At 38.4% G+C, this 27,577-nt stretch overlaps 1 protein-coding gene across 1 annotated transcript; it reads right to left on the bottom strand.

The window, feature by feature from the left end:
* Window positions 1-7: 7 nt before the first annotated feature.
* Window positions 8-27,025, bottom strand: LOC146476905 (uncharacterized). The gene is made up of 29 exons (XM_085114020.1): window positions 26,748-27,025; window positions 24,138-24,233; window positions 23,271-23,352; window positions 22,630-22,687; window positions 21,088-21,159; window positions 20,684-20,792; window positions 17,708-17,767; window positions 17,124-17,228; window positions 16,923-16,983; window positions 15,394-15,447; window positions 15,001-15,075; window positions 14,345-14,389; window positions 13,675-13,721; window positions 12,148-12,203; window positions 11,945-12,035; window positions 11,415-11,532; window positions 10,810-10,921; window positions 10,419-10,478; window positions 9,962-9,992; window positions 9,566-9,629; window positions 8,634-8,729; window positions 7,353-7,436; window positions 6,540-6,623; window positions 5,919-5,952; window positions 4,724-4,783; window positions 3,079-4,406; window positions 2,293-2,827; window positions 1,642-1,695; window positions 8-965 (listed from the first exon to the last, which is right to left on the bottom strand). The coding sequence occupies exons 1-29, from the start codon at window positions 26,885-26,887 to the stop codon at window positions 883-885; spliced, it is 3,894 nt and encodes a 1,297-aa protein (XP_084970146.1). The 5' UTR covers window positions 26,888-27,025; the 3' UTR covers window positions 8-882.
* Window positions 27,026-27,577: the final 552 nt, after the last annotated feature.

Genomic DNA, 27,577 nt, shown 5'->3' with positions numbered 1-27,577 from the left:
AAATCTGAGTGTTTCGTTCTTTTATTTTAAAACCCTTTCTTCTTTGAGCCCTCCCCGAAATAAAGCTACCTGCGGGTCCTCAAACGCTTTCCAAGTAATGTAGATTGTCTTAGTGAATAAAGTTGTTGTTGTTAGTTGTATAAGCCTGGACTGTTAGACTTTGGGACCCATCAGTCGAGTCTCATTGAAAGAAAGCAAACTGGATGTGCCCAAAGGGCTTTAATTTTGGTCGATAAACAATTAAGCTAAATGTCTCAGTTTTTCGTATAATTACGGGAAAATTGAGATATTTTTGTCGCAAGTACCACACAATAGAATAAGTTAACCAATAAAAGTGAACACAGAGGTTCAGGTGCCAAGCAAGAATTCAAGTAAACTAACTTTCATAGGACTGTTTAATGATAAATCGTTGTAAGAGCACGAATAAAATACACCATAATCCACGCAGAGTCTGGATAACAAACGTGGTAATTTATATACGGGATATATTAATTTGTCCTTCGCCTTTACGCAGTACTGAAGACTCGAAATTTTACAGCTGGTCTTGAGTTACATGAAGGGAAAAAATCAGTGTCATTTTTAAACAACACATTCCTGGAATAAATCTGCGTAGCTTGCTCCAAATTTAACGTTATGTTACAACTCCTGTCGGGGAGGAGAACCTTTCCAATTTCGAGCTCAAGCGACAGGACATTATTATTACTTGCTCGCAAGCGTCGCCTTGTCTTACTTCATGCATTCTTTATGACGTCTTTTTAGGAAGGAGAAAATGGTGTTTACTACGCATGCCTTCATATCTGGCAACAAGAGTAATTCAGTATCCTTTTCTATTCCATCTGGGCGATTTATTTAGGGATTTAAGCCTGCATCTGTCTTGTTATACTACTCAAGGTCGATTAATTGACCAATCTCAGGCGACAGAGGAACATCTTGCCATAAGGACGTCAAGTGACGTGGGGCAGTTTCTACAAGAAAACATGAACATTCCATTTAGTGTATGGACTTTTTCAGGTTGCAAGAACGTCATTCAAGTATCAGTTAAACAGACTCGGGACACAAACAGCCCATCTGATTGTCATTACACTGTCGGCTGGCGCCCTGATAGCTAGTTTAAGTTGTGTTGTGCAAGAACGCTGTTTACCAAGGGGTATGAACCTCGCCGTGTTAAATGCTCATTTCCCTTCTCCTCTGCTTTAAAATGATAAGAGAAGTCTTCACCTGCCCTAGCAGCAAATGTCAGTAACTGTGAAGGCTGCAACCTATGCCGAGAATGACTAGGGTTTACATGATTTTTGCGACTGATGTATGAAATTTTATTAATATGGCTTACGATGTAAATTTTAATTCATTCTTTTTTTGTTTTAGCTAGAATTTAGTTAGGTGTCCACTATTAGTAGAAGGGACTTCTCCCCTCAGCTACATTTTCTTGACACGTTAATAAAGTTATTATTATTATTATTATTATTATTGTTATTACCAGTCGTAACTATCGTTTTCCTCTGTAGAGGTTTATACGGCAGTAAATCATCACTGATCCGAAGATTGGATGCATTGGATATTGAGTCCATATAACGTGGAATACTTCCAGTTGTTTGAGGACTTCAATAAAGAAAAACACTTGCAGAAATCAGCATAACTTACCTTTATTAGAGTACGGAGAGACCAGATCAAGGCGCGGTGATTCTTCTTGTCCATCTAAAACCAAAATATAGGGGGAAGCGAGATGAAGATGCAGACCACAAATTTGTGAACAATTTTTCTCAAACTCATTAATAATTCATATAGAGAAAACAAAGGAAATCACTACCGTGACGGTGGTTTGGATATGTGATCCTAATTACCATAAAACTTTGCCAACTTTAGCCTTGAATTTCTCCAAGAATTATGGATCATCTGGAAGCCATATCAAACACTCGAAAGTGTGTTTCATCAGATATCCAAACACCTCGAAGTCGTTTGAAAAAACTCGGCTGCGCCTCGTTTTTTCAACCTACTTCTCAGTGTTTGGATTTCTGATGAAACACTCTTCCTCGTGTTTGATATATTACGTGAACACTTTGTTGCGTGAAGGCGCTTTCTGAATTTTAATTCCCATTGTATCCAACTGGTACAAGTGATGATTATTTGTTGGAGTTCTACAATGGCGAAATGTGTTGTCGATCGCGTGTTTTCGGGATATTCTATTCTGTAGAGGCCAAACTGGGAAAGAATGATTAGGAGCCTGTCGGGTTGGTTGTGTAAATGAAAGTAACTTCAAGCAAAGGTATGCATTGTTATATGCTTCCTACTCACCTGGTTTATCAAAGCCACCCAAACTCGCTGGAGTCTGACTTGACCCGGGAACCCGGAAAACAGAATTTTCCAGAAGTGGATATGACATGGTATAGAGCGCAGGACTGGGTAAGCCATTACTCATCGTAGGTACAGTGGATATCTTTTCCCCTGAATCAAGACTAGTCCTAGTTGCACGTCGCTGTGGAAGGCTTGGGGTGTCTGTTTCCCACTGCAGGCCTTCAACAAGCCCCAGGTCAGCGCCGTTTAAATCTGTGCCCACTGAAGCTGGTAATGTACCCTGCAAAGGACTGGTGAATGCTTGATCGCTTTTAAATGGTGACTGCAAGAAGAAGTTTCTGTCTAGAGGGGATGATGGCGAGTGAGGGAGACTTGTCACGTGCTCTGGTGAGGCGAACGAGAAATTTACCAATTCATTCTTGGCACCATCCTCTGAAGGCGTGCCCCTGCTGCTTGGCGTCAGCGGTGTAAGCAATGCCGGCTCACTTGTACGACTAGTGCTCAGGTCGCCATCCGTATTTGCTCCAGGAGTGACCTAGGGAAAACAAAACACAATAAAAGGATTACGGGAAGACAGGATAGCGCAAGTTCTTTAGTGACAATATATTTGGAATACTAGTAACTTTCGGATTATCTTCTCGTGACTGACTTGAAGTTAGAGGTTGCAAAACATGGCTAGAGAATTTGGAACCCTTTATACCTTCAAGTTGACAAAGGATTTTAAAAAGCAGTCACTTATACGTCTAGTTCAAACTCTTAGTGAATAACTAAAGCTCGTAAGGTTACCTGTTGGCTCTTTTGTGCTTGTTTTATTTGGTCCAGTCTGCTGGCCAACAGTGAAGTATCTGACGCTGCGTCTACAACATTCTCTTTTCTAGACATGCTCTCTGGTGTACGGGCCTCAAGTGGTTTTAATGGTGAGAAGTGGGGTGTAGAAAATGACTGTTGCGTTAGCTTGATCTTGTTGAGTCTTTGGATGAGCGCTGAAGTATCGACTTCATTTGACAATGACGAGACTGGCTTGGGTGTGGGATATGTGACAGAAGGTGTCACGGCTATTTCAGTCTGCTCTAAAGGAATACCATCTTGTGGAGTTAGTCCTCTGACACGAGACTGCTGGCTGAATGAAAGCGAAGGCTGTGTGGGATAGGAATCAGATTCCGTTTCACGTGTGGCATTAATGTGCCGTGAAGGCGTTCCGCCAATTAAAGTTTGTTTGGTTGCGGAACGGTCAGAAGACAAATTGGGTTGCAAACCCCAAGTCTTGGGTTGTAGCGATGGTTGTTTGATCCTGTTAAGCCTCTCAGCCAACTCTCTCGTGTCAAGCTCATGATCTGAATTGACCGCTCGTATCTCTGGTGTAGTGTGCCGAGCCAGCGGACTCCTCAATGGCGTAGCTTGGATGGCTGAAGGAGAAAGAGTATCAAGAAGGTCAAAATGAAGAGGGTCTGCTTGAGATGTTTTCTCCGCTGGGGTGGTGAACTGCTCTCCATTCCCGCTAAGAAATCCGAGACCACTAAATGGAGAATTGCCATTCTCCAAAGGTGTTCCTTCAAACAACTCTGTTCTTACTGAGTTTGGTGTGGCTTTAACGCCAGAGTAATTTAAATTTCCATTCTGAGGAAGCAACCAAAAGTCAAGTTGCGGAGACAGCCCCGCTGACAGAGGATCCTCGGCTGATTCTGGCCTTTCTTGCACTTGATGGCTGGGAGTGACCTGGTGATGATTCTGCAACTTATTGCCTGGCTTGACAGACTCCTCAAAGAGTGATTTCTTGACCGACTTCGGTGTTGGCTCCATAAAGGAGTGATTCAAAGACACAAGTTCTTCGAATGCCTCATCAGTGACAACGCCAGGGGGGTGTTTTACATCGGTATAACTTAGAACTGTGTCCAGACGTTCTGAAAGCGGAGCGCGTTCAGGTGGTGATTCCTGGAACAACGACGTTTTGAGTGACATTGGAGTATAGTTGATATCAGACCAACTGAGATCAGCATAAGGTGAAGGCTCTTTTGAATGTTTTCCTTGATCTGAACTCGAAGGTGTTACTCCTGTGGACTCGTCAAGAATTGTTTCCAATAGACGGCCAGGTCTCGGTTGAGTAAGGTTTACTTCTGTTTCACCAACGTCAATCAATGGCGACACATAGTAAAGCAAGTGATAAAAACGACAATGTAAATAAGGACTTCAAAGACATGGAATACTGAAGGAGAAAAGGTTTCAATCCAACTTTCAAAACTTGAATCAGAATGAAGATGACATATTATTTCTTAACGGAACAACAACAACAACGACTAGTTACTGGCATTCATATTTAATTAACATAAGAGAGAAAAGTCTCAATCAGCAAACCAGAACAGACACACTAATGTCTCGTATGTAAGAAGAATACTTTCTCTGCACATTCATAGTGACGACATCCATCACTTACCACTTTCAGACTTAGCTGGAGTTCTTGGTATCAAATCTCGAGGCTGAAAAGCATCTTGCCCTGAATCAGATAAATGTTTCGAGGAATTAACAAACTTTCTTATGGAAATGCTTGAGAATTCTCAGGCCACTGACATCACCAAAGGCAGATAATTTGTCAACGAGAAACCGGCATTACGAAGCTCAGATTCAAACTACAAGGGGGAACCTTACTACAAATATTTGGCTTAAAAATTTCATAATAGTTGAAAGCTATCGAAATTTATATATACACAGAGATATCCTGTAGTTTGAACTGAAACATGGAGTCATTCCAAATACTCCTCCCAAAAACAGTAGTTCACAGTTTTTTGGGTACCATTTCCATCACTTGTATCATAGAACCACTGTGTCTGCTTTTATTAAAAATCACTTCGCAGCCTAAAGGCTGAATTACGTAATTATTTACAAATATTAAAGTGCCCCTAACCCGTCAATTTGTTTTCTTTTGGTAGATTTCCATATCTGTGAAGAACTCATTTTCGAAGTTTTTTTTTAGAAATATTGGATCCTTTATTTTTTTCGAGCGCTAAAAGTTACTGAAATTTTTAAATTTTAGCGCGCTTTAAGCCCCGCTGGACAAATTTTTGTCTCGTGGGCTCATTAGGAACGAGCCAATGAGAAGCGTTCGATATTTGACACTTTCTTAGCTGTGTCGTAAGAAAAGGCCTCGAATCGTTATTAGAAAGAATCTTATGCGTGCTGATTCCTTTCTCTACATTTCGAGAGTTGCTGCATCCAAAAACCACACATTTTCAACCATTTTCTCTGTTTACAATTGAAGCATTACCGCGAATCTTCGGATATTTTTGCACGATGTCCTTTTCTTACGTCACGCTCCATATTTGGACACATTTGGCCGAGTGGGGGACTAATGCGAACGATAGGTGAAAATATCGACAAGACTGCCTTCACTTCTAGCGTTCGTAAAAAAAAAAAAGGATTCAATATTTCTCAAAAATTTTTTCGAAAATGAGTTCTTGAAAGATATGGAAATCTACCAAAAGAAAACAAATTGAAGGGTTAGGGGCACTTTAAAATTAAACCTAATTACAGAAATAATAGAAAAAATAGAAAAATGTAAATATGTATCATCAAAGATGCGTATATTCAACTAAAACTAAAAAAACTTTGCAAGTTAGATGATTTAATCGTACCTAAAGCACCAAGAGGGTCCACTAATGCTTGGGGCTGAAAGAAGGCAAACAACATAGGTAGAGAATCAAGATAAAGAAAAAAAAAGAAAACGAATTATTCACAGTTACTCAGCGGATGCATGACCACAGTGGAAAAACGTTCTGACGAGTTAGAATAAGAAATACGCTTATCTGAAAATGTCCTTTACACCGAGTTGGGTGAACACACCATATTCCTCAACCATCATTTGTACAAAAAGGTCTTTTCGCAACGTGATGGAACTTGGTAAAAAAGTGACATGACAACTTGAAGACAAGCTAAAAGTGCTTGTGCTACTGGTATTGCTACATCAACAAGAATTGGCCAAAACGCAATTTGCTGTCCTTTTCAACTGCAGTCAACTTTTGTCCCAACCGTCCCGTTACCCACTCAAATCATTTTCTTGAAACATCCCCAATAACACCCAACGCTACAACGACCAGTAAATTCTGTCCAAGGGTGGCTACTCTAGAGCTGCATGACTGCAAATTAGTTTGAACAACAACAAATATCCCTTTACGTCATCAAGAAAAGTCCTATACTGATTTGATATAAGAGAGTGTCTGGAAAAAGACCTTTTATAGTGACAACTGGGATCTTACTTTGGGAGTACTAGCTCTGGATGAAGTTGCCGTGGACGACAAAGAGCTGGAAGTTGACTCATCTTTGGCAACAGCGTCTGCTATCTGTAAATGTGTAACAATATGGCAAAGAAACACTTCAGAGCCACGTAAGATCAACAGATGTGATGAATGGATACGTCAATGGATGATCACCTCAGTATCATAGTTGGTTTTATTTTGCTGGCCGACGGAACAAAGGTTTGCAGTTACATCCGCAAGCTTGACAAACATCTTTCTTCTAATCTCCGCATTACACACTCTTGACATACTCATCCAGGGGTATGTATTGTGTATTACTTAGAGCCAAATAAATGACCTCCCTTGGCAGAAATCAACCTGGTCCCAGTTGTTCAAAGGCCAGATAACTTTATCTGCCGGATAAGGCACTATTCAGTGTCTAAACTATACTTCACGTTAAATGTTGAACAAGGTTTTAGTACCCTCCCAAACTTAACTGTGGTTGGAGTGTGCATATTCGCTTGTACAAGAAGAAATACTGAAATATTTGCACAGATTGAAACTGTCGGATAGTGACTTATCCACAGGATAAAGTTATCCGGCCTTTGAACAACCGGAGCATGTACTTCAGAATTTTCCAGTATCTGAGCACTATACAGGATGTGTGTTGAATATGATCCAATGACCAAGCTCATCAAGAGACTCCCTATGGCTGCTTGGTTAGAGCACCTGAACAGAGTGTCATACAATTAAGTCCACTCGTCCACTCAGTTTTTTTCTTTACAGGCCCCTGCTTGTGACAAATTAAACAGAAAGATTTAACTAGTTGCTTACCTGATCGGCTAAAATTGCGTGTGGTTTAAGAATTAATTCCATGGAGTCTTTACTTGGTTCCTGTGCTCTTGGAGTAACATAATGCTATTTCGAATGCAAATTAAGTCTGGTATTATATGGCAATAAACTAAGCCAAGAAATGATCAAGTTTTTTGCAATAAATTTAGTTTTGAAGTAGTAAAAGTTTGCGTGGAGCGCTGAAAATGTTGTAAAAGTTCAAACGTTTCGGGACTTTTTTGTTTCATCAGTTTCACTGATGAAAGAACAGTACTCCCGAAATGTCTGAACTTTTACAACATTTTCAACACCTGACGCAAACTACTTTTACTTCTTCAAAACTACCTTTAGTAATGGCGTTACATCTGTTCAACAAAACTACTCAAAGAAATGATAAGCCGTTTAGTACTGACTTTTGAGTATATAGAAGAAACTAGTGGTTGTTTACCACTTATGCACGGAAACAAGTCGGTTGACAGTTTAGAAAGTGCAAAATCCTCAAGTGAAGATTTAGCTGTTATGTCCCATTAACAAGAAATGTCTCGTCAGTCAGTCAACCCAAATACATGTAGTCCTTCTCAGGACTACACTCACCCGTATGATCATAATTTACAGTTTGACTCGGAAGCCTTAAGGCCGATTTAGACGGTACGATTTTCTCTTACGACTGTCGCATGCGATTTCTAGAGCGCGCGCTGCTTGCGTTATGTAAAAATCGTACACAACTCTCGCCACTCAACATTGCCTTTACCTACGACATTTTTCGTGTTGTGTGCGTCTGTCGTAAGGATGTTGTAGGTTGATTTACACGACGCGATTCGTGTTGTAGGCATGGCATAAGCGTGTCGCATGCGACAAATCGTAGGCAAAATCGTACCGTCCAAATCGCCCTTTACACAGGTCAAAATTGGTGAAAGGCCTACAACATGTAGAAAGAATAATATGCATAGTTTCCATTCTAAATTTTGGTCTGGGAATTTTGGGAAACTTCTTCAGGAACTTTGTTAATTTTTGAAATTTGCCATCGATGCAAACCAGCTGTCTTTAAAGTTACCATCCAACTGAAATTCATGTATTTTGGGGGTAGATGGAACACAAAACTGGTTTTTGACAGTACGAACGACAACTATTCAGTACTACACCATGCTGACTTTGTTCAATAAGCCATGAACTTGTTGAGGTGATAACTTACCTTATTCTCTTCAAATGCCAGCTCGTTATACAATGACATTAAACGGGAGAATTAAAGTTTTGTCACTGTGAAGAATTAAGCTTAACACATACCGGGTAAGGTATACTTTTTTCAGTATAGCTTCGGGTAGAAGGTTTCTTTTTCTTCTTTTGAGTGGACTTAGAGGTTAAAGATGTAGCATCTCGAATCTGGAGTAGTAAAAAAAAAGGTTCAAGCTGGGTTCAAAGAACATTAAGTAAGCAAACAAAGGACCTCTACAAAGAACAATTGGCCAAAATCAGTTCAGTTTTGAAAAGTTCGCATGCTGTTGAAGTAGCCGCAGTTTAATGTTTGTGTCATTTTCCTCTGGTCACTATCAACCACTGACAAATTAATTTTTAGATGCCCCCTCAAAGATTTATATTAGTGACTAGTAATTTTAGCAAAGTCAACAGTATTTTACAGATTACAGATTTTGAACAAATTTTAAATTAAGTAAGTACCTGAATTACTGATGTTACATGAAATATCTATTTATTAAATCAAGGTTTCACAAAAAAATGTTTAACCTGAACCAATTGTTTTCTCGAACTGAATAACTGTTGTTGGCCACAAACTACGAACCTAGCACTGTACACTATCACAGCTGCAAACCCACAAACGTTTCCTATCACCACAAATGTGACATGCACGAAACAAATTCTGAATAATAAGATAATTATGATAAGATCATAAGAAGGTGTCCATGATTGGTCCAAAGGAAAGCCATCCCATTGCAGAACACTTTGCATAAACAAAGAAAATGTACCAGAGCTACAAATTCGTCCTCTACCCATGGATACTTTTAGACCAAAAAAAAAATAAATATATATATATATATATATATATATATAATAAAATCACAAAAAAACTAAATTTTCAGAAGTAAATGTCTCTTCAACCTTCTGTTTCAAACTTAGTGAGGTGCATTCCAAATTAAATGTTATTTCACATCATGTTTTCTCCATCTACACATAATGATACAAAATAATAATAAAGTAATTACTTGATTAGCTTGTTGATAATGCTGTTTAGGTCGTGGAAGTCTGGAGGGCTCAGCCTTTTTGGCCCTGAAATAACATTGCAAAAATATAAAAAAACCTCACATATTTATAGATACCCTGCAAGTGGAGAAACCACTGCTCGCAGGGGAATTTATAGAAGTCTGCCTTTAGACAAGTAAAAAATAATAACAATAACAACACAATGATAATGGACCTCTTTTGACATATTAATATTCAGCTTCACAACAAATTTAATATATGCGTGTTTTATTCATCAGTTTTTTGTGTCATCTAGGCCTCACATTTAAACTGAAAATTGAGAGGACCCTATTCAAACAAACATATTAAGGAATACCAAAGTACAGATAATAAAAATAGAATTCATCACAAAAACATACTTTGGAGGCTTTGTAATAGATTGTTCTTGATCTGCAAAATGGAAATGGGATGAAGTTAAGTACAGTAGCAAAACAGGATAACTCAAATTAATGCATTTTACTATGTCCACTTTCATCATAAAATTGTGATATATTTCTTCATGATGCATCTGTGTGAAATCTGCTTGTAGGAGCAAGAGTGGAAGAAGTAGAAAAGACACCACACTACATTAGCGCAGGGTAAAGGAAATAAGCAACAAGAAACCTTTGAAAACGTTCTGCAAGACACAAAATGAAACTTTTAAACAAGCAAGTAATGGATAGTCCTGCACCATCAAACAGCTTAAACATATCATAGTGTACTCTGACTCAACATTTCAGTTATTTAAAATGTGTGCAAGATACTATATTGGAACCTCTGGTGATAGCAGCTTCTGATTAGTGTACAGCATCTAGTTTAAAAAAAATGTACCCTTACCATCTAATGGCTTCCTTCTGGTAGAATTGGTCCATGCTTGAATGACATCAGGAGTAGATACTATACAGCAACATAGATTTGTATTTCAAAAAAATAGCACAGAATTTCGTCTTAAAACCGTTACTTCTCTTTCACTGTTTTTCATTGGATAATTTTCAAAACGTTTATTTTCAATTTAAGGGGTGGGGGTGGGGATTTCTTATATCCTTCACACCTGTTTCTCAGCTGCTTGGCCATTTATTTCGTATTGCAGTTAAGTTTGGCTAAAGCAAGTTCAACATTTGACTCAATTTGATTAATTTGGGTTGACCTGAACTGTAATTACACTGTAGGTTCACCTTATGTGAAGTATGGCATTTGACCGGGCAGGCCTTAGCGTCTAGATGTTTACCTGTATCTGGTGACATCTTAAGAGTGCTGTGAAAAGATGTGATTCTCTCTGCAGCAGGAGTGTCAGCTGCAGCAAATGACATGGGAGGAGTGGGAGGTACAAGGCCAAGTTTCTGAAACAGATCAAGAAACCACTGCAGTGTAAGATGATATTGGGCAAAAAATACTGTAGCACAGAAGTGAAATTAGGCAATAGAATTAAACTTTAGATTTCTTGTTTAACTTTCATTTTGTTTCCTGTCAGGATGACAGAAATAATGTGCAGTTGACAACTGTCTTCTCTTATCACTGGCAAAAACGTGATGAATATTCTCAAATAGGTATTTGTTTGAACACGAATTGTACTGTAGCATTTATTTTTTGCATTTCACAATACATGTATACGGCTTAACTCCAATAAACCATTTAAATACTGGGATTTTCAACAAACTGTCTTCAATTCCACCTTCTGTAATTCTATGACAAATACTGGCTACTCTTAGGGGGAATTGCTGGTGGTTATTACAGATTTCAGGCCACCTGAAAAACGCTTATTTCTTGTCAGGGGAAGGGGAGGGGAGGGTGGGCTGAATGCATTGATTCAATAAATAATTGTTTTTAACTCACAAACAAGACAGGTGCCTCGGCTGGTCTGTTGTGCTGCTGCTCCAGGTTCTTGTAACAATGTGCCTTCATTTCTTTGATAGATTCCTTCATAGCTGGCATTATTCCCTCAATTGCCTCCCTACATGACATGAACAAGAAAATATACAAGGAGACAATGAGCAAAACGTATCCTTGTATAAAGAAGTGTAGATCAGTGATAAATATCACCTCTGCTTATCCATTTACTTAGTTAACCTCTCCTTTCACTCAGAATCAAACCTTTTGGATCATTAGAGAGCACAAAAGCTAAAACCCATTCCCCACTGATAATTTCAGTACATGAAGGTATTTTGTCAACATTGGGGGCAATGCAAATACTCAGAAACACCTTTATCCTTGTTTATCCTTTATCCTTAACTACTTGTAAGATTACAAATGTTAGAAGACATCATACCAATGATTACTCAAGCTTCATTAATTAAAGTGGCTTCACAACCAATGGGGGATATTTGTATTTCAAAAAACTTCTAATGATACTTAGCTGTGCATACCTCAATGATATGGTGTTGGTAAGATGAGCGTGATGAGTATGTAGTGCTGACTTTACTGCTGGAGACTGATGTTCAAACCTGGGAAGGGACTCTATGCACAGAGAAAGAATCAAACCTTAAACATCAAATTATGCTATACTTCAACAGCAGGATACTGACTCTTTTATATTTCAGTTTTTGATACAGAAAGTAAAAAGACAAACCTTGGTAAATCTGCTCTCTTATCTTACTTAGAGATAAGTTCCAAAGTTGAAGCACACTGTTGAAGGAAATGAGAAAAATAATGTCAGGTTTGTGGACAGGAAATAATGTCAAAAAAACAACAACAACAAAAAAACAAGTGGAGTCCAATTTGGTATGTAATTTTATTCCAAGAATTATTAACAAAAATGTGATGAAAGCACAGAGGGAGCCCACTTTGTGTAATCACAAGTATCAGAGAAGAACAGAACTGGACAACAGGAAGTCCTGCTATTAATCAATCATATCTATATAACAAATGTGAGGAAAATACCAGCAACAGTTAAACATTTTGGAGAAACGGAATAAGACAATCAAGACGTAACTGTCTTGTTACAGCATACATAATGGAAGAAATGTTCTAGTCACCATGTTACAGCGAGTTATAGCTTTTTCTGCGCACCTAATTTACACCTACCTTTGTTTTATTTGTTTATGCTACATCTTTCGTACCTTTCGCCCCCACACCTTTATAGATCATTATGTATGTAAATAGCCTTTCTGTCACTCCTTTTACCCCTTTTAAGCCAGTTTTCTTTGCCTAAGTTTTTTAGTGTGCGCATCATTTTCAGTGTTGTATAGTTGTGTCTCGCCGTTCTTCTGGTCCTGGTTAATTTACTGTAAAATCACCGATAAGGTACGTTCTTATGTTAGTCGTTCGCTTTCTATTGTTTCTCAGTTGCTTATTCCATGTCATTACTTGTAGTATTTTTTAACATATTTTATGTAAATCTTTGTCTTTCAAGAACCGTTCTGGTACGGATTTGTTTACCATTGGGATGTGTTTGGAATGGTGAAGTTATCGAATAAAGTAGAGAGCTGAGTGAAATTAGCAGCGGCTACACACCAGGTACTCAGGTGTTAAATGTTCACTGCTGAGAGTGCCCTCCTCATATCTGGCTTAATTGCTTATAACCAATCAGATATGACAAATTTATTATACAGTGATTTAAATTTGCATTTCATTTGAAAATGCTCAAAGCATTTAAATATATAATTTCCTTTGGCCAAAATTCATTTCCATAAACTGGAACAAAGGAAATGTCAAATCTCAACATATAGTTATACAGTTATTAGGGAAATTCCTTCTTGTAATTTCCAGATGTTGGTGGATAGCTAACGGTTATGAGAAATATATTATTAGGTGAAGATTTGATTGCATACTGCTTGTAACTGTACTTTCTTTGAAATTTTTCTGAAAGTAAGGGTGAACTGTGATTGAATATGTGTATTCACCACTTTTTTAGATATCAAGGCACCCTGAGATAACAAATAGCAGGGTTTTTTTTATTATTAGCATCACCAAGGTCAATAAGTACTTGTAACAATATATAGCAAATAGGGAAAGAAAGAAAAAAAAAAGACAGATACAGCCAGAAACACGGCAACAAAGCAAGCTTATTACTGCAAGCCCAAGTTGTTAGCCATTGGGCTTCTGAAAGGTAAATTAAAATAAGATTAAAACGTTTTTGCATTAAAGATTTGCTCACCTCAACAGATTCACCTTCCCACCAACATAAGTGTCTTGGATATTTCTCTGTAACAAAGAAACACAATCACGGCATGAGCTAATAATCTAACTAAAAGCATGATAAAAAGTTTCAGCGCAACCTCCTAGTAACAGACATCCCATTCAAATAGTAACAGGTTGCTTTACTATCCTTAGGGGGAAGTATGGTATAGAAAGGTAAGAGAAAGAAATGTTTAATGGTACCACAGCAATTCACCACATCTAATATTTTAACAGAGCAAATAAACACCTACAAAAAATGTTCCTTTCAATACTATCAAGTGCATCTGAATGCCCCAAGCAATTTCTAGCCATCTGCAGTTTTACTACAAATGGCTCACCAGAAATTGGTTACTGTTAGTAATGTACTAGTCTGGCAATGGTACAACATTAAATACAAGGCATGATACACCCATTGGCTTCATGGTCTCAAGAACAACTTTATTTTTCTGAGCATTATGGGTAAAGACAGTTCCCCAACAACCAAGATGTACTCTTGAAAAATATAACAGTGAAGAAAATTTGGGTTGATGCAAGTTTATACATTGGTGAATTTTATTGTGACAGGGTCTCACTGCTTTAGTAACCTTCAGCTTGATTTACTGATTAACCTTCCAGTGAAAAAAGCAGTCTAATTAAAGAAAACACACCTTTCTTATCTCTCTTTCACAATCCCTCAACAGCATGTCTGGAACCTGAATGAAATGAAACTTTTACTTATGTACTGGTATAGCTCCTGTCATGTGGTAATAATTATTATTATTTATTAACACAGTACAGCACATGCCTGCATTTGGTTATGACTTTAAAAGCTTTTGATGAGATTTTGATAACCCTACAACCGCTCTGCCTTTGACAGTTCTTGTGTAATTTTTTATTTGCCAGTTACAATGAGAACCTGAAAAAGTGTACTAAGGAAAAGTATAATGAAAACCTTTTGCACTTATGTAGGGGCATGGTGTGCAGCAGTATTACTTTCATGATAACGAATATTTGGTTTTATCAACTTAGTTAATAAGATAATTTGACCACTGTAATGAGATTTGAGAGCTGACATTACGAGCCCTTCATCAGATCGAATCGGACAAAGGGCTAATGCTTGCAACGTCAGCTTTCAGTTGAATCTGAAAACAGTGGCCAAATAACTTTATCAACTCAGTTGATAAAAGTGAATATTTGTTTCCACTCCCCTAACGATGCAGTGCCAACTGAAAGTTTATTTTAATTAGAAACTAACCCCCTAATCTCTTAGTCAAAATGACTTACTTATTGAAAGAAATTCAAACATATATTTTCATGCAATTACCCTTGGCTGAATGTCTGCTGCATCAATTTGGTACTTGTTTGCTTCACCCTGGAGTACTGAGTCTACTATTCTTCTCTGTGTTATTAAGAAAAGAAAAAATTAACAAAATCAAAACTAAGCTAGAGTACATAAATTAATACTGCAGAACACTTATGGGGATGATTTCAATGTGTGTTAAAATGAATAGTGCAGCTGTGACTTGATGACCTCTCTTATCCTCCTTCTCAGGATAATAGTTTCTCTTGTGATGATGATTATTATTATGTACAATAATGAAATTACTATTCAACAACAAATGAATCTTCATGGAAAGCTTGTCATCCGAAACAAAAGTGAAATAATTTTCAACACTGAAATGAAAACGTCTCTAAAGCACGGGAACAGTGATCATACCTGTGGTGTTTGTACAGTGTAGAATTCTGCAATGCCAGCCCACAAATCACGTACCTACAAATTGATTCAAAAATAGTCAATAGCACTTTTCACGGTTAATGTTTCTCATCTGCATTACAATGTTATCCAACGTGGATGCGAGGCAATTTCGGGCTAAAACTACAAAATAGCCCAAAATTGCCTCACACACATGCTAGATTTCATTGTAATTCAAATGAGCAGAGTTTACCGTGAAAAGGGCTATTGTATACAAATTAGTGATGAAAAAAACTAAAATGGTGTTGCCATCAACATTGTCGGGTAGTAAGTAAAGCATAGGTCTTTTTAATACAAATCAGTGTAAACGATATCACGGTATTGATACAAGATTTTCCTAGGTTAAAATTTTTAAAACGTTAGATGATGAGAAGTGAAACTTTCAGAAACACAAAAAGGTGCCTGACGTTTGCAAACTTAAGACTGTTTTGGACTCACACCCTGCCAACCTGTAGGGTCCTAGGGTCCTGTAGCTGCCCTAGTCTGCAAGTTCCTCAGAACTTTTTCAAGTCTATCCTTGTACAGTGGTACCCCGTTAATACGACCACCTTTGGGCCGCGAAAATGCGGTTGTAATAACGGGATGGTCGGATTGACAAGGTTGTAATACTAAGGAAATGACTGGAATTTCAATTCATTTGGAGCACAAAAAAGTGGTCGTAATAACAAAGTGGTCCTATTAACGAGGTGGTCGTAAGGCGGGGTTCCACTGTACATAAGTCTCTTCAGGGCTTTATAGTGCCAACCCATCTGTTGTCTGAATTCATAGTTAATAAAAGGCAATGGTTATGAAGCTTGACAAACTGCTTTGTTATATGTTTTTGTTAGCGTTTTGGCCTTGACCGTGCACAAACTACAATAGATTTTGAAATGTGTAGGAACAACTGACCAATAGAAACGTTCCTGCTGAGATATTCAACTGTGGTGTGAACAGTTAAAACAAAGGATTGTGCATGATCGCGGCCCTTCCAACATAAACTGCAGCACCATTGTTTTCGTGGCAAAGTTTCATAACCAGTCCCTCAATTAACTATGCTGAATTCTAATACGTGCATGAAATCCATGTTTATAACACCAGGCACCATGACCTATCACATTTGCCCCTAGCCAAAATGACTATGGATTGGGGCAGCTTCAGGATCAATTGCACACCTACCTTCAATTCTTTGCCAGTTAGCATAAATTGGAGAAAGACCTTTAGGAGTTCAAGTTCCTGGTAAAACGTCATCTCAAATGCTATTTGGCATCCAACATTATGTATATTTTATAGTCCTTTTGTTCATAGTGTATCCTGATGTATTGTATATTTGTTTCAATTTTGTTAATTTAGCCAGGACTGTGTTTAAACTAGCTATATATGCTAAACCAGATTTTCCTACATACATAAATTATCGATATGAATAAATAAATTTAAATAAATAAATAAATAAATAAATAAACACCAGCATTCTAAAATAAAACCAGTCTAAGGTTAGTTTGATTTATATCTTTAACCTTCTGTAATTGCTGTGTCCTTTTGAGTGCTTCCACTTCTTCTTGGTAGTCAGTTTTTACCCTACAAAAATGGACAAACTTCATTATTATAAATAATGATGGTTTAAAGGGGTTGCACATGTGTAAACAACACAGCTCCAGTTACAAGATAAAAATGTGTTGCAGCAGTAGTTATGATCAATGAATAGTTTCAATTCTTACCCGATGCTTGAGCCTCTTGGTGCAATCATTCCATTCAATTCCATGACTTGCCTTTCAAGATCACGCTTCCTTTTTACCAAGGCTCTAAACTCCTTTGTAGATTCCCTAAAAGCACCCATCCAATTTGAAGTAAATATAACATGTTATCTGTGCTGCACAATAACAAGATTAAACTAACACTACATTCACAATACAGCTTCCTATAAAATAATGTGGCTTCAGAAACAGCAAGTACAGGTCATGGCAAAAACTGAGCAACTAAAGCGGAATTTCTGAGCATACTTTTTCCTTCATGGGAGTGAGCAAAGTCCCTTAATTTTAAATTACCAGCCTGGGTTTGTGTCAGCAAGAGATACATTCCAACATTACAGTGTAGCTCAGTCAATGCAGCTGGGATGTCATGAAATTTCTATGAACAAGTGAATGTCTTTTTCACCTAGAGCTGGTAGCAAGTTATTTCCTACAATTGCAAGGGAGGGCAGACAATGCCTCTTTTCCCAACCCTACCCATCATGGATGTTAACAGCTGATTCTTCATACCAACACCTGCATGATAAAAATGGTTGAAATCAGATGTTACTTACATTGCAAATTCCTTCCAGTGATTCTCAACTTGCACAGCATGTTGAGTAAACTCAAGAAATCTAACAGACAGAACAACAAGCAGAATTAATGTTGGGACATAAGAAGGCTATAACTTTAATACTAAGTTAAAATGGAGCCTTACTGAATGCAGATGACAGTTTAAATTATTGTACATGTCAAAAAAACTTGACATACGTAGACTGCACAATATGGTGAGTTATGTAACAAGACATCTTGGTCTTGTGTGCTACATACTGGACGTACATTTAACCAACTAGTGATAGTCTACACTGTACTTCCTCTTTATAAGTGGGGGGTGGGGGGCTGAGTATCCTGCTTCCCAGAGCAGGGCAAAAAAACTTTTTTTTTATTCCACTTGTCCATTGGACGAGTAACGTTCAGATTCTGGTTGTCCTAAAGTTAAATTTACCAGTCCGAAATAATTATTAAAGCGAATAACAAAATGTCATAAAAAAAAAAACGTAAAAATTTTATAATCTGTTTTGTACCAAATCTTGAGTATTTATTTTAAAAGTTATTTCAATTTATGTTGTTCTTTGCACTTTTCAATACAACACCATTTCATACAGACACATCGGGGATCACTCACGTTCCTTATACACGACTTGAGAAAATGCAGGACATCTATGAGGCATTAAAACTGCGATCTAAGACTCCTCGTCGATTTTATGGCTTATTCACTGTAGCGGCGCCTGCTCTGGTTTTTCTTCGCTTTTAGCTCGTTGAAAACAAAAGTAACGAGAATGGCTCTGCTCGTGACTCACAAGAGAATCACGGCGAAAATCAGTGGCGGACGATCCATTGATGCCAACATAAAGCCGGCTCGCTTTATCGACTACTGTTGGATACCTGCGGCACACAATGCAGAACATTTCATTCTTCTTTTTTCCATGTTGGTTGGAATTTTCCAATTCGATTTTCTTCATATTTTTTCACAGGTTTTATTACTTCTTTAATAATCACAAAACTTGCCACAACGGTAATCGCATCGTTCACCTTGTCTCAAACGAGGTCGTCATTTCCATGTATGGTGTGTGGATCCCAGTCTTCATCGAAAACACAGAACCAGATATTCTCGGAAAATGGGAAAGTTGCCGTGAAAAGAAACCAAACTTCGCGAAACTCAGGCTAGTTTACAATGTCCAAAATGCTTCGGAACTCAGACCTCAGTAGAAAAGAACATCTTTTTTTAGGCAAACTCTACTCGTCCCGTAGGACAAGTGCTTTTGGAAATCCACTCGTCCGAGATACGAGAGTACTCGTCTCGGACGGGCGGACGAGTGGAAGTTTTTTGCCCTGCAGAATGTTAAACATGGTTTCCACCTCTTTGTTGGCAGGGCCGTAGCTAGCATGAGGCAAGACGAGGCAGTTGCCTCGTCTTAATTTTGGCCTTTTTTTTTATGGAAGAAACGTTTAATTGAGAAAATAATCCCTAAAAAAAATTGGATTATTGGTTAAGATAAAACCAGCTAATATAAGGTGGATGAATTGAGGGAAAAAGCATCTTAATGAAGTTAATTCATTTCATGTGAACTGTGAGTAGCCGTTTTTCAAATGATTTAAGGTTACAGAGGGGCCATTAAGGAGACGCATCGTGACATCAAAGGTCACCATTATTCCCGTGTCTTATCTGCGATGGCTGAGAGCCGGTGTGGGAGCTTTCTTTCCTTATATAACTGGCGTAAACGAACAAAAGGTCGTGTGCAGTGCTGGCAATCGATTTATTGCAAACACTATAATATTGAACGTTTCAACGAAAAGAAAATGTAAAAGAATAGATTTTAAAAGATTTGTGGATCAAGCCTTTCTCGTTTGTTAAAAGAGCCGTTTGCATTTGGTTGGCGTAAGAGAGGCATTTCAAAACTTTTGACAGAGCTAGCACAGTTTTCCCTCTAGAACATCCATACTGTCTACCATTGAGGTGATGTTGTCTCTCAGACCAAAATAGGTTTCTACTATCCGTCGTAAATAATCCTCTTCCAGTGCAGCCGCGGTTATCGCAGAGGTGTTTTTCAAGACATGCAGCAGGCTTTCGATGTTCTTCAAAGGTTTCCAGGAAATCGAGGCGATCGTCACGGATACGGTTTATCTCTTCCACGACTTCCATCTTGGTGGTACAGTGAAATTTTAAAGCGGGAAGCAAGTCAAGACTCTGCATACGGGTATTAAAATGCAGATGGTCATTAACTTGGCACCAGCGTCACTAAGCAATAAAAAAGTGAACTTCTACACTTGCCCAAGATTGACTTTTCTCAAGAAAAATGCCACGGAAAATGCTTACAAGAGCATTTCTGAGCCTCTAGATTTCAAAATTCTCTGGGGGGGCATGCCCCCACACACCCCTAGCGGCTCGCCCCTTCGGCGCTCGAAACTTGCCTCGTCTTGTTCTGAAGTCTGGCTACGGCCCTGGTTGGCAACCTGCCTCCATGCATAAATCTAATGTTTCAAATGTAAAGTATGACCAATACTTGGATACTTTTCTCTTCTATTTCACCTGCTTCCCATCCCCTCTTGAAAGTCATTTTATCAAAGTTCCTGTTTCCTTTTCTAAGTTCCTATTCCCCTTTTCTCCTAGTTTCCATCCCCCTTCTACCTGTTCCAATATGTTTTCTCTGAGTTTCACCCTCTTGTGTTACAGACCTCAGCCCTTTCTCCCCCGGTTCCCAACCCTTCCGTCCTAGTTTCCATCCCCTTGTCTTCCAGTCTGCACCACCTTCTCTCTCAGTTTCCATTCCCTCATTTCCCAGTTCCCGCCCCTTCTCCACCAGATTCCACCCCTTCTCCCCAGTTCCAACCCCTTCTCACCCAGCTCTTACTCTCTTTGAATTCTCGACCCATCCTTTCCAATCTTGTGCCCCTTCTTCTCCTAGTTCTCCTTTTCGTCATTTGCCAACCCTCTTTCCCAGTATTGACTCCTTCTCTAACTGTAAACACATTTCATTAAATAGGATTACCTCTTTTTCAAAACAATATAATGAGCCTCCAGGGCCCTTGACATGACATGTGTAAAGGAATGGTTATGGACTGTCTTTGTTGGAAATGTTGGAATGCTGATTATTTTACCTGCAACAAAGCAATAAAAAAGTAGGAGATAAATTAATAAACAAAATTAAAAATCTATACGTAAGAAAAAAACAAAACAACAACAAAAAAAAACAATAAAAGCCCACATGATTAAGTCAGAAAACATCAATGATGTTCTTGCTGTCAAGCCATGTTGTAACACTTCTTTAAACTCTACACTATCAAAGGCTGATACATCTCACTGTTTGAGCTAGCCCAGTCAGATCAAACTTAAATGGGCTTTTGATCTTTCATAATATCAAAAGACTGGTTCTATAGTTTAAGCAAAACTCACCATGATCACGGTGCATAACCTTGACCAGAACATACAATGAAAAATGATGAAGAAAGGTATAGAAACGATCCCCTGCAATGCCAAGCAAACATACAGCATCAAGCACACAAAAATCTTAACAAAATTAACACTAGTTTGAATTCTTACTTTTCCCATGTAGTCATAAACCACACAACAGGGCTCAAAGTTTATTTTTGGCTTTGGGAGCACCTGTGCTACCAGGTGTAAATTTCTAGGCGCATTGCCGAAATTTTAGGCGCACAGATAAAAATTTTAGGAGCACAACTTAAAATACTGGTAGCACCAAAAAGAAAAATCAGAAGCTTCAGACATTTTATTACTGATCGTTGATAATGGTGTCATGACGACACCGACACGTTGTTAATTTCTTTTTCTTATTTTCGCTTGCCGATCGATAATCAGCACGGTAATCTTTTATTTCAATCATGTGTTTGTTTCTTTCAGTCTCTTACTGTACGTTTGAGATAGCAATAATACTGTTACATTTTTTTGAATATTACATGTTATGGTACGTTCAACAAGATAATAAGACAAAGCAAAGGTAAGGAATAACGTCATTTAATCCTCTCGATCAGACGAAATCCTTCAAGTCCCACGGATCACCCGACTGAAAATAATTCATTTGGCTACTTTCTGTAGGCAAGGTTAGCTCGCCTTGATCTCTGTCCACTGTTTAACCACTTCACAACTGCTGGAGGTGGGTCAAATGTGTTGGAAGGCAGCGGCCGGCTGTTTGAGAATAAATTTTCTTTTTGTAAATGAGTGTTTCGAAAAAGAGAATAAATTAAATTGTTGACAGCGCATTGACTTAACTGTAACACTTGTTTTTACCTTGAAGAAAAAAGTCTCTTAACCCAGATTGTTTAATATCGGCACAAAAAAAGCGAACTAAATTGCGCGAGAAGCACGTGTTTCAGAAGGTTGCCTTCACTCGTACGTGCGTGTACATAACCGAGAAGAGTCTGGGGTAAAGTCTGGGGTGAGATGAAACGCGGACAAGAAATGTACTTGGAAAAACAACAAATAAAACACACACTGATGTAAGAAAAACGGTGCAACTTTCTTATGTGGAACCTAATTGTGTTACATCCACATTTGAATTTATTATTTCAAGCTTCTATTTCATGTTAATCAGGCAGAGTACACAAGAATTGTCAGGTGAGGAAACAAAGTGGCCCCGATTCAGGCGCACTGAGCTTGGGCGTTTTTAGGCGCGTGAGTGCGATCACATAAAATTTTTTAGGCGCAAAATAAAAAATCTAGTCGCATATGCGACCAGCTGGTCGCTAACTTTGAGCCCTGCACAATAATACCTTCAGTTTTTATTACGAAGCACCGTTCTTACTTCTTCTTTTTTATATACATTTTTCTTTTGCTTTCTCACGAACTTATAAATTATGCTAACATTTAGTTTGTTCTTAATTATGGTAATAAATCTGGAACTAAGAAAATAAAAAAAGCTCTAATTTGACAAAAAATAACACATGTACATACTATGTGCATGAATGTAACCTAATTTACCTCCAGGGGAATGGAAGAGAGATTGAACAATTCTGGGTAATCTTGCTTCTGGGTCTTCCTGTCAAAATAATTATTGCAAAACAGGTACAGCTGTAAACCATGTTATTAACAGGGTTATCTATAAAATAAGCAAGCAAGCAAGCAATTGGGGGGTCATAAAAACTAACATGTATGCTGGCCATCCCTATGTTCAGGGGCACTGTCACAGGGATTTTGCTGTTTGCTGGCCAAAACTGCTGACAGAAATATTTGACAAAGAACCCCTTCCTTAACTGAATTTGCTGTTAGAGGAAGGAAATATGAAATGATTTCTCCGAGGAGGAAAGGACTAAAATCTGCTTTTATCGTAAAATTATTTCCTTCTTTTTGCCTAAGTAAAACAGTTAAACTCAACAGTGACACAGTAAGAGCAACAAAACAAAGCACACTTGAATTACACTCAAATGTTAGAACCACCCTGAAAAGTACCAACAATGACATCAATGAAGAATTTTCATAAGAAAAGTTTTATTGTGTGACTTTCAAGTTAAAAGTGCACTCAAGTTACAAGGAAATGAATTAGTCTGGCTGCCTCCTTAAGGCTACTTCCCGCAAAATACATTGACAACCAAAGAAGCTAGTGGCACATGCAATACTACTACCTTTTGAATTCTGGATACCCAGTTGAAGCATACTTTTCTAAATTGTTGTTCAAGTACTTTGTCACGAACAGGCCAACAACCTCTGCAAATAAACAGAAAAAAAAGTCAAGGGAAGAAAAACAGAGCAAGCGGGCTTTCAAAAACTGGTAAATTGTTAAAATGGGCTAAATGATTTCATTCTCATAGAGTGGTTTCCAGTTGAGTGTCAAAAGTAATTTCCCATTTGCTTTGGTTTTGCTTTACTAAGCTCTGTGATTAATTAACAAAACTCATACCACTTTCTCAACCATTGAGAATGAAAATCAAAAACCAATTGTAACTTCCTTGCACATTTTTTCCTTCCTTTGGTGCCAGTTAGATGTTTTTGCTTTATGTGCTGTGATTGGTTTGTGGTTTTTTTTTTACCCCTGTTCAGTATTGTGATTGGCCAGGGTAATAGATAAAGTTGTGTTTGGTTTTATGCCAATCAAATGAAAACCACTCTATTTCTGTAAAGCAAGTAATATGAAACTGTTACACTTGCAATCAAACAAAAAATTCTAAGTAGTCTCAAAGTACCATTCGCACAAAAATGCTGAAAACAGTAACTCTATCCTTTACAATTTTCAACAATTTCTTCCCAAGGGCGATGAGGCTTTCTAGATCTTATAATAACCTCCAAGAGGTACAATAAATAGTAGCTGCCTTCTTATTTTCCATGTTTTTGAAAGCCCTGGTCTACCCATGAAAACATCAAGAGAATATCAATAAGGACCACAACTTGAACCCCTCAAGATCTTTATCTCTGATGCAGTAATGACAGACGTCTGGACCTCAATACTTAAAAGAGTAACTCACATGTCTTATTATAAACTGTCCTGACAATACCTGAACTCTTCATATGCAAGCTGAGGATGAAGCCTTGTGAACAAGAAATACATAACAACCTCCATGGCTTTCTTGTTTGGTAATGCAAACATGTCACTGACAAAATAAACAAAAAAAATTAGAACCACAAACCCAACATGATGACATGTTGGTTTAGTTGTAGAAAACCTGAACTTCCACACATACCTTGTTTGCCTATGTTTATAAGAACCATTGTTAAAGAGTCACAATCTTTATTTCAAGTTACTCCACCACAACAGAAAAAGCCAACAACCAAAACAGCACGCCCTTTTAACACCAGTGCCAATACAGAAGTCCATCCAGATGCAAAACTGATTTGTGTAAATTGCGCTTTCAATGTGTTGAATAATGAAACTAATTTTAGCCAACTCAGCCTACCGCCTTGTCAGCTAAGCATCAGGCAATATTCTGCGTGATTTTGAAGGGGAATCATTAAGTATCCAACTTAAGTTGGCCCATGTACACGTACCTGTGCAATGAAATCTCAACTGTGGTCGGACACGATGTCCGGACAGATTTAATACCAAAGACTAGCATTTTGAGGATTAATAAAATAAAACAATTTAATGTTTGCACTGTAATTAAAGAAAAATAAACTACTGGTCTGACTAGTTGTTGTTTAGTCTAAGCAAAATCGTGACATAGTCAGGATAATCAAGGACACTGTACACAAGGTTTGGATCCAGGGCCCGGTTGTTTGAAAGCCGATTAACACTACTCCTCGATTAAAAGTGTATTAGAAAGCTAATACACGAAAAATGTTTACTGATTAGTAATTAAACTAAAATCAAAGTTCATGTAATAACCCAATATTAACGCCTATGTCGCAAATGGAGGTTGGGTGCCCAGGAGCCAAGGGCTGGTACCGCCAACCCAAACCCACGTAGGCAGAACACCCCATAAGCCTGCCCTACCCACAACCCAGCCACGAGCCCCGCCCGCAACCCAGCCCCAACCCTAGCACCCGTCACACTGAGACTAGAAGCTCAGTGGAAAACTAATAAGTATATAAGACAACGAACTAACCCTAGCCCTAACCAACCCCCAACACCAATCCCAAACAATAACAAGGTAACACTACCGGGAGGGAAGGGAGGGAAAGAAAAGCCCAACAAAACGCGATAAACCAGCCACGCCACGAAAAACGCTGAGTAGAGTAAATTTCTGAGCACGTGCAAAGGAGCACGCCTAAACTGCAGGAGAATACGGCTGGCCACGCAACTGCCTGCAGACCTGAACCAGGCCCAAACAGTAATGTAACAACAAACGCCCAAATGCTTATGTGCCACCCGTGCTCAAACTATACGCCAATAAACGCTAACGCCTCGCTACGCCACGCCACCAAGGAGCAAACTTGCTCCAAGTTGTCAACTAAGTTAAATTACATTTAACCCTATTTAACTTACTGGGTAATTGAGCTTTGAACAACTGGGCCCAGGTCAATTTCAATTTTGTTGGACAAGATAGCACAGCAACAATTTCTTTTCTGTATACTCAACCAAGATTTTAACCCTGAATTTTCCCAATTCCAGCAGATATGAATTATTCATATCTCCTGGTTCCTGTGTGCATGCATATTGCAATCGATCTGCTACAGTTGTTTGCAGAAGGTAAATGAAAGGGTTTGATTTTACCGGAAAGCTAGGAAGCCCAATGGTTTTGGAGAGGAGGGTAGGTCAATTTGAGTCATTTTGGGGTAAGGTGGGAAAGAGGGGGTGGAATAAAAGTAAAAATCCCCCCCCTCCCCCTGTTCCAGACTACTTCCTTTCTAAAGGGTTCTGGAGCTTGTCTTCTTACTGTGCGAATGATAGAATAATTTAAAAGATAACTCTGTACAGTAGTTTATGGGAGACCACACAAGGCAAAGAGTAAATCTTCAACCTCAGCAGGAATTGAACCCATGGCCTCCAGATTTGATCAACCATATTGCAGTACCAACTGAGCTACAATGCCAAACGGATACAAGTCATGGGTGATTAAGGTGGTTATCCTGGGAATGTGAATGTGCAATTACTACCATAAGTTTACTTAAGCACTTTGACAAACATAATTTGCAGAATTCTTTGATTCATCATTTGAGCCCTTGATGCTTGCGGCACAACATTCATTGTCCCTACTGCATCAGGACTTGCACCAGCTAATGGCTCTTGTGTAATAAATGTTCAATCTGTTATTCTAGACTATTTTCTTTTCATTTCTTTCTGTTATGCGCTCAAATTTTTGGAAAATACTTCAAATTTCGGTTGTAAATATTGGTTAGGTTAACCAACTGCAAATGGCCTGAAGAAACTGTTTTTCGACAAGACCAGCTGATCAACTTATACATCCAAAGATTTAAAATATAAGCTCACGTACAACACGGCTCAAGACCCAGAAAACTTTATAGATAATACATTTAAGCTTAAGTTTAGTGTACCTATTTAGCGTTTCACTCAACGTTATAACCTTCAGCTAATATACGTAAAAATTAACATATTTATCAAGACTCGATCTTTACGCTGCTGACTCCTGTTGTCTTATCAGTAGAAGGGAGTTAATACTGGTCTTTGTTTTTATAACTCAAGATATAGAAACTCTTTTAAAACTTACCGATTGAAGACCACTCTGTATTTGGACTCCATTTCTGCAGGGTTGAAATCCAACAGCAAGAGGTTCGTAAACGTGATTTCCCTCAAGTCCAAATGGTTTGGCATTATACCAATGGGCTTCGTCATGCTCGAATCATTCATTATGTTCACTTCTCCAACGTCAGGAGGAAACACAAAAGGCTAAAGCCTACAAATGAACTTAAGTTAACAACCTTTACAAAAATAATTCTTGTTTGCTACCGTAAAGTGCTCCGATTCGCGCGCCACAAAATGAAGTACATTATTACTTGGATACCAGTTCACCTCGGAGGTACGGAAAGAACAAACCCTGGGTACGACTGTAGATTGGTAAAATCTAAAATCAAAATGGCGACTTTGTTGTGTAATCGCGTCGTGTCTTTAACAAGGATGATTACTAGAAGTACGAACAGTAAGAACTTATTTTACGACAAAAAAGCAACTCAACGATTTCTGGCTTCAATTTCGTCCCGTCATTTCAGCAATGGTGTCACTGGAAAAGACCCAGAGAAAATGACAGATCCGAATGTGGAGGAGCGGAAAAGTAATGGCGAGCTCAAGGAAGAAGAAATTACGGAGGACGACCCTTATGCTCCGTTTCCAGATGATATTAACCCTGTAACGGGAGAAAAAGGTGGACCAAAAGGACCAGAACCGACCAGATATGGCGACTGGGAAAGAAAAGGAAGATGCATAGACTTTTGAAGGGATTATTTTGCACTTGAGCACCACCTAAATGTCCTAAATTTTATAAAATAAGGGTTTGATTAATGGCGATATGATTAATGATGAATGTTACCTGATATGATCAAT

This window comes from Pavona decussata, unplaced genomic scaffold, assembly GCF_977016875.1.
Source record: "Pavona decussata unplaced genomic scaffold, jaPavDecu1.1 SCAFFOLD_72, whole genome shotgun sequence".
Taxonomy (NCBI): Eukaryota; Metazoa; Cnidaria; class Anthozoa; order Scleractinia; family Agariciidae; genus Pavona; species Pavona decussata.
The sequence above is the reverse complement of the archived record's forward strand: the minus strand, read 5'-3'. Positions and strand labels throughout refer to the sequence as shown.

What these genes read in the sequence shown, in the direction of transcription:
- LOC146476905 (XM_085114020.1), bottom strand. Translation starts at nt 26,887, where the DNA reads ATGAATGATTCGAGCATGACGAAGCCCATTGGTATAATGCCAAACCAT. An exon ending in CACTGGAAGGAATTTGCAAT is followed by an intron (nt 17,229 to 17,707) that starts GTAAGTAACATC and finishes GGGTGCTTTTAG; the next exon opens with GGAATCTACAAAGGAGTTTA. An exon ending in CAGAAGGAAGCCATTAGATG is followed by an intron (nt 9,993 to 10,418) that starts GTAAGGGTACAT and finishes TCCATTTTGCAG; the next exon opens with ATCAAGAACAATCTATTACA.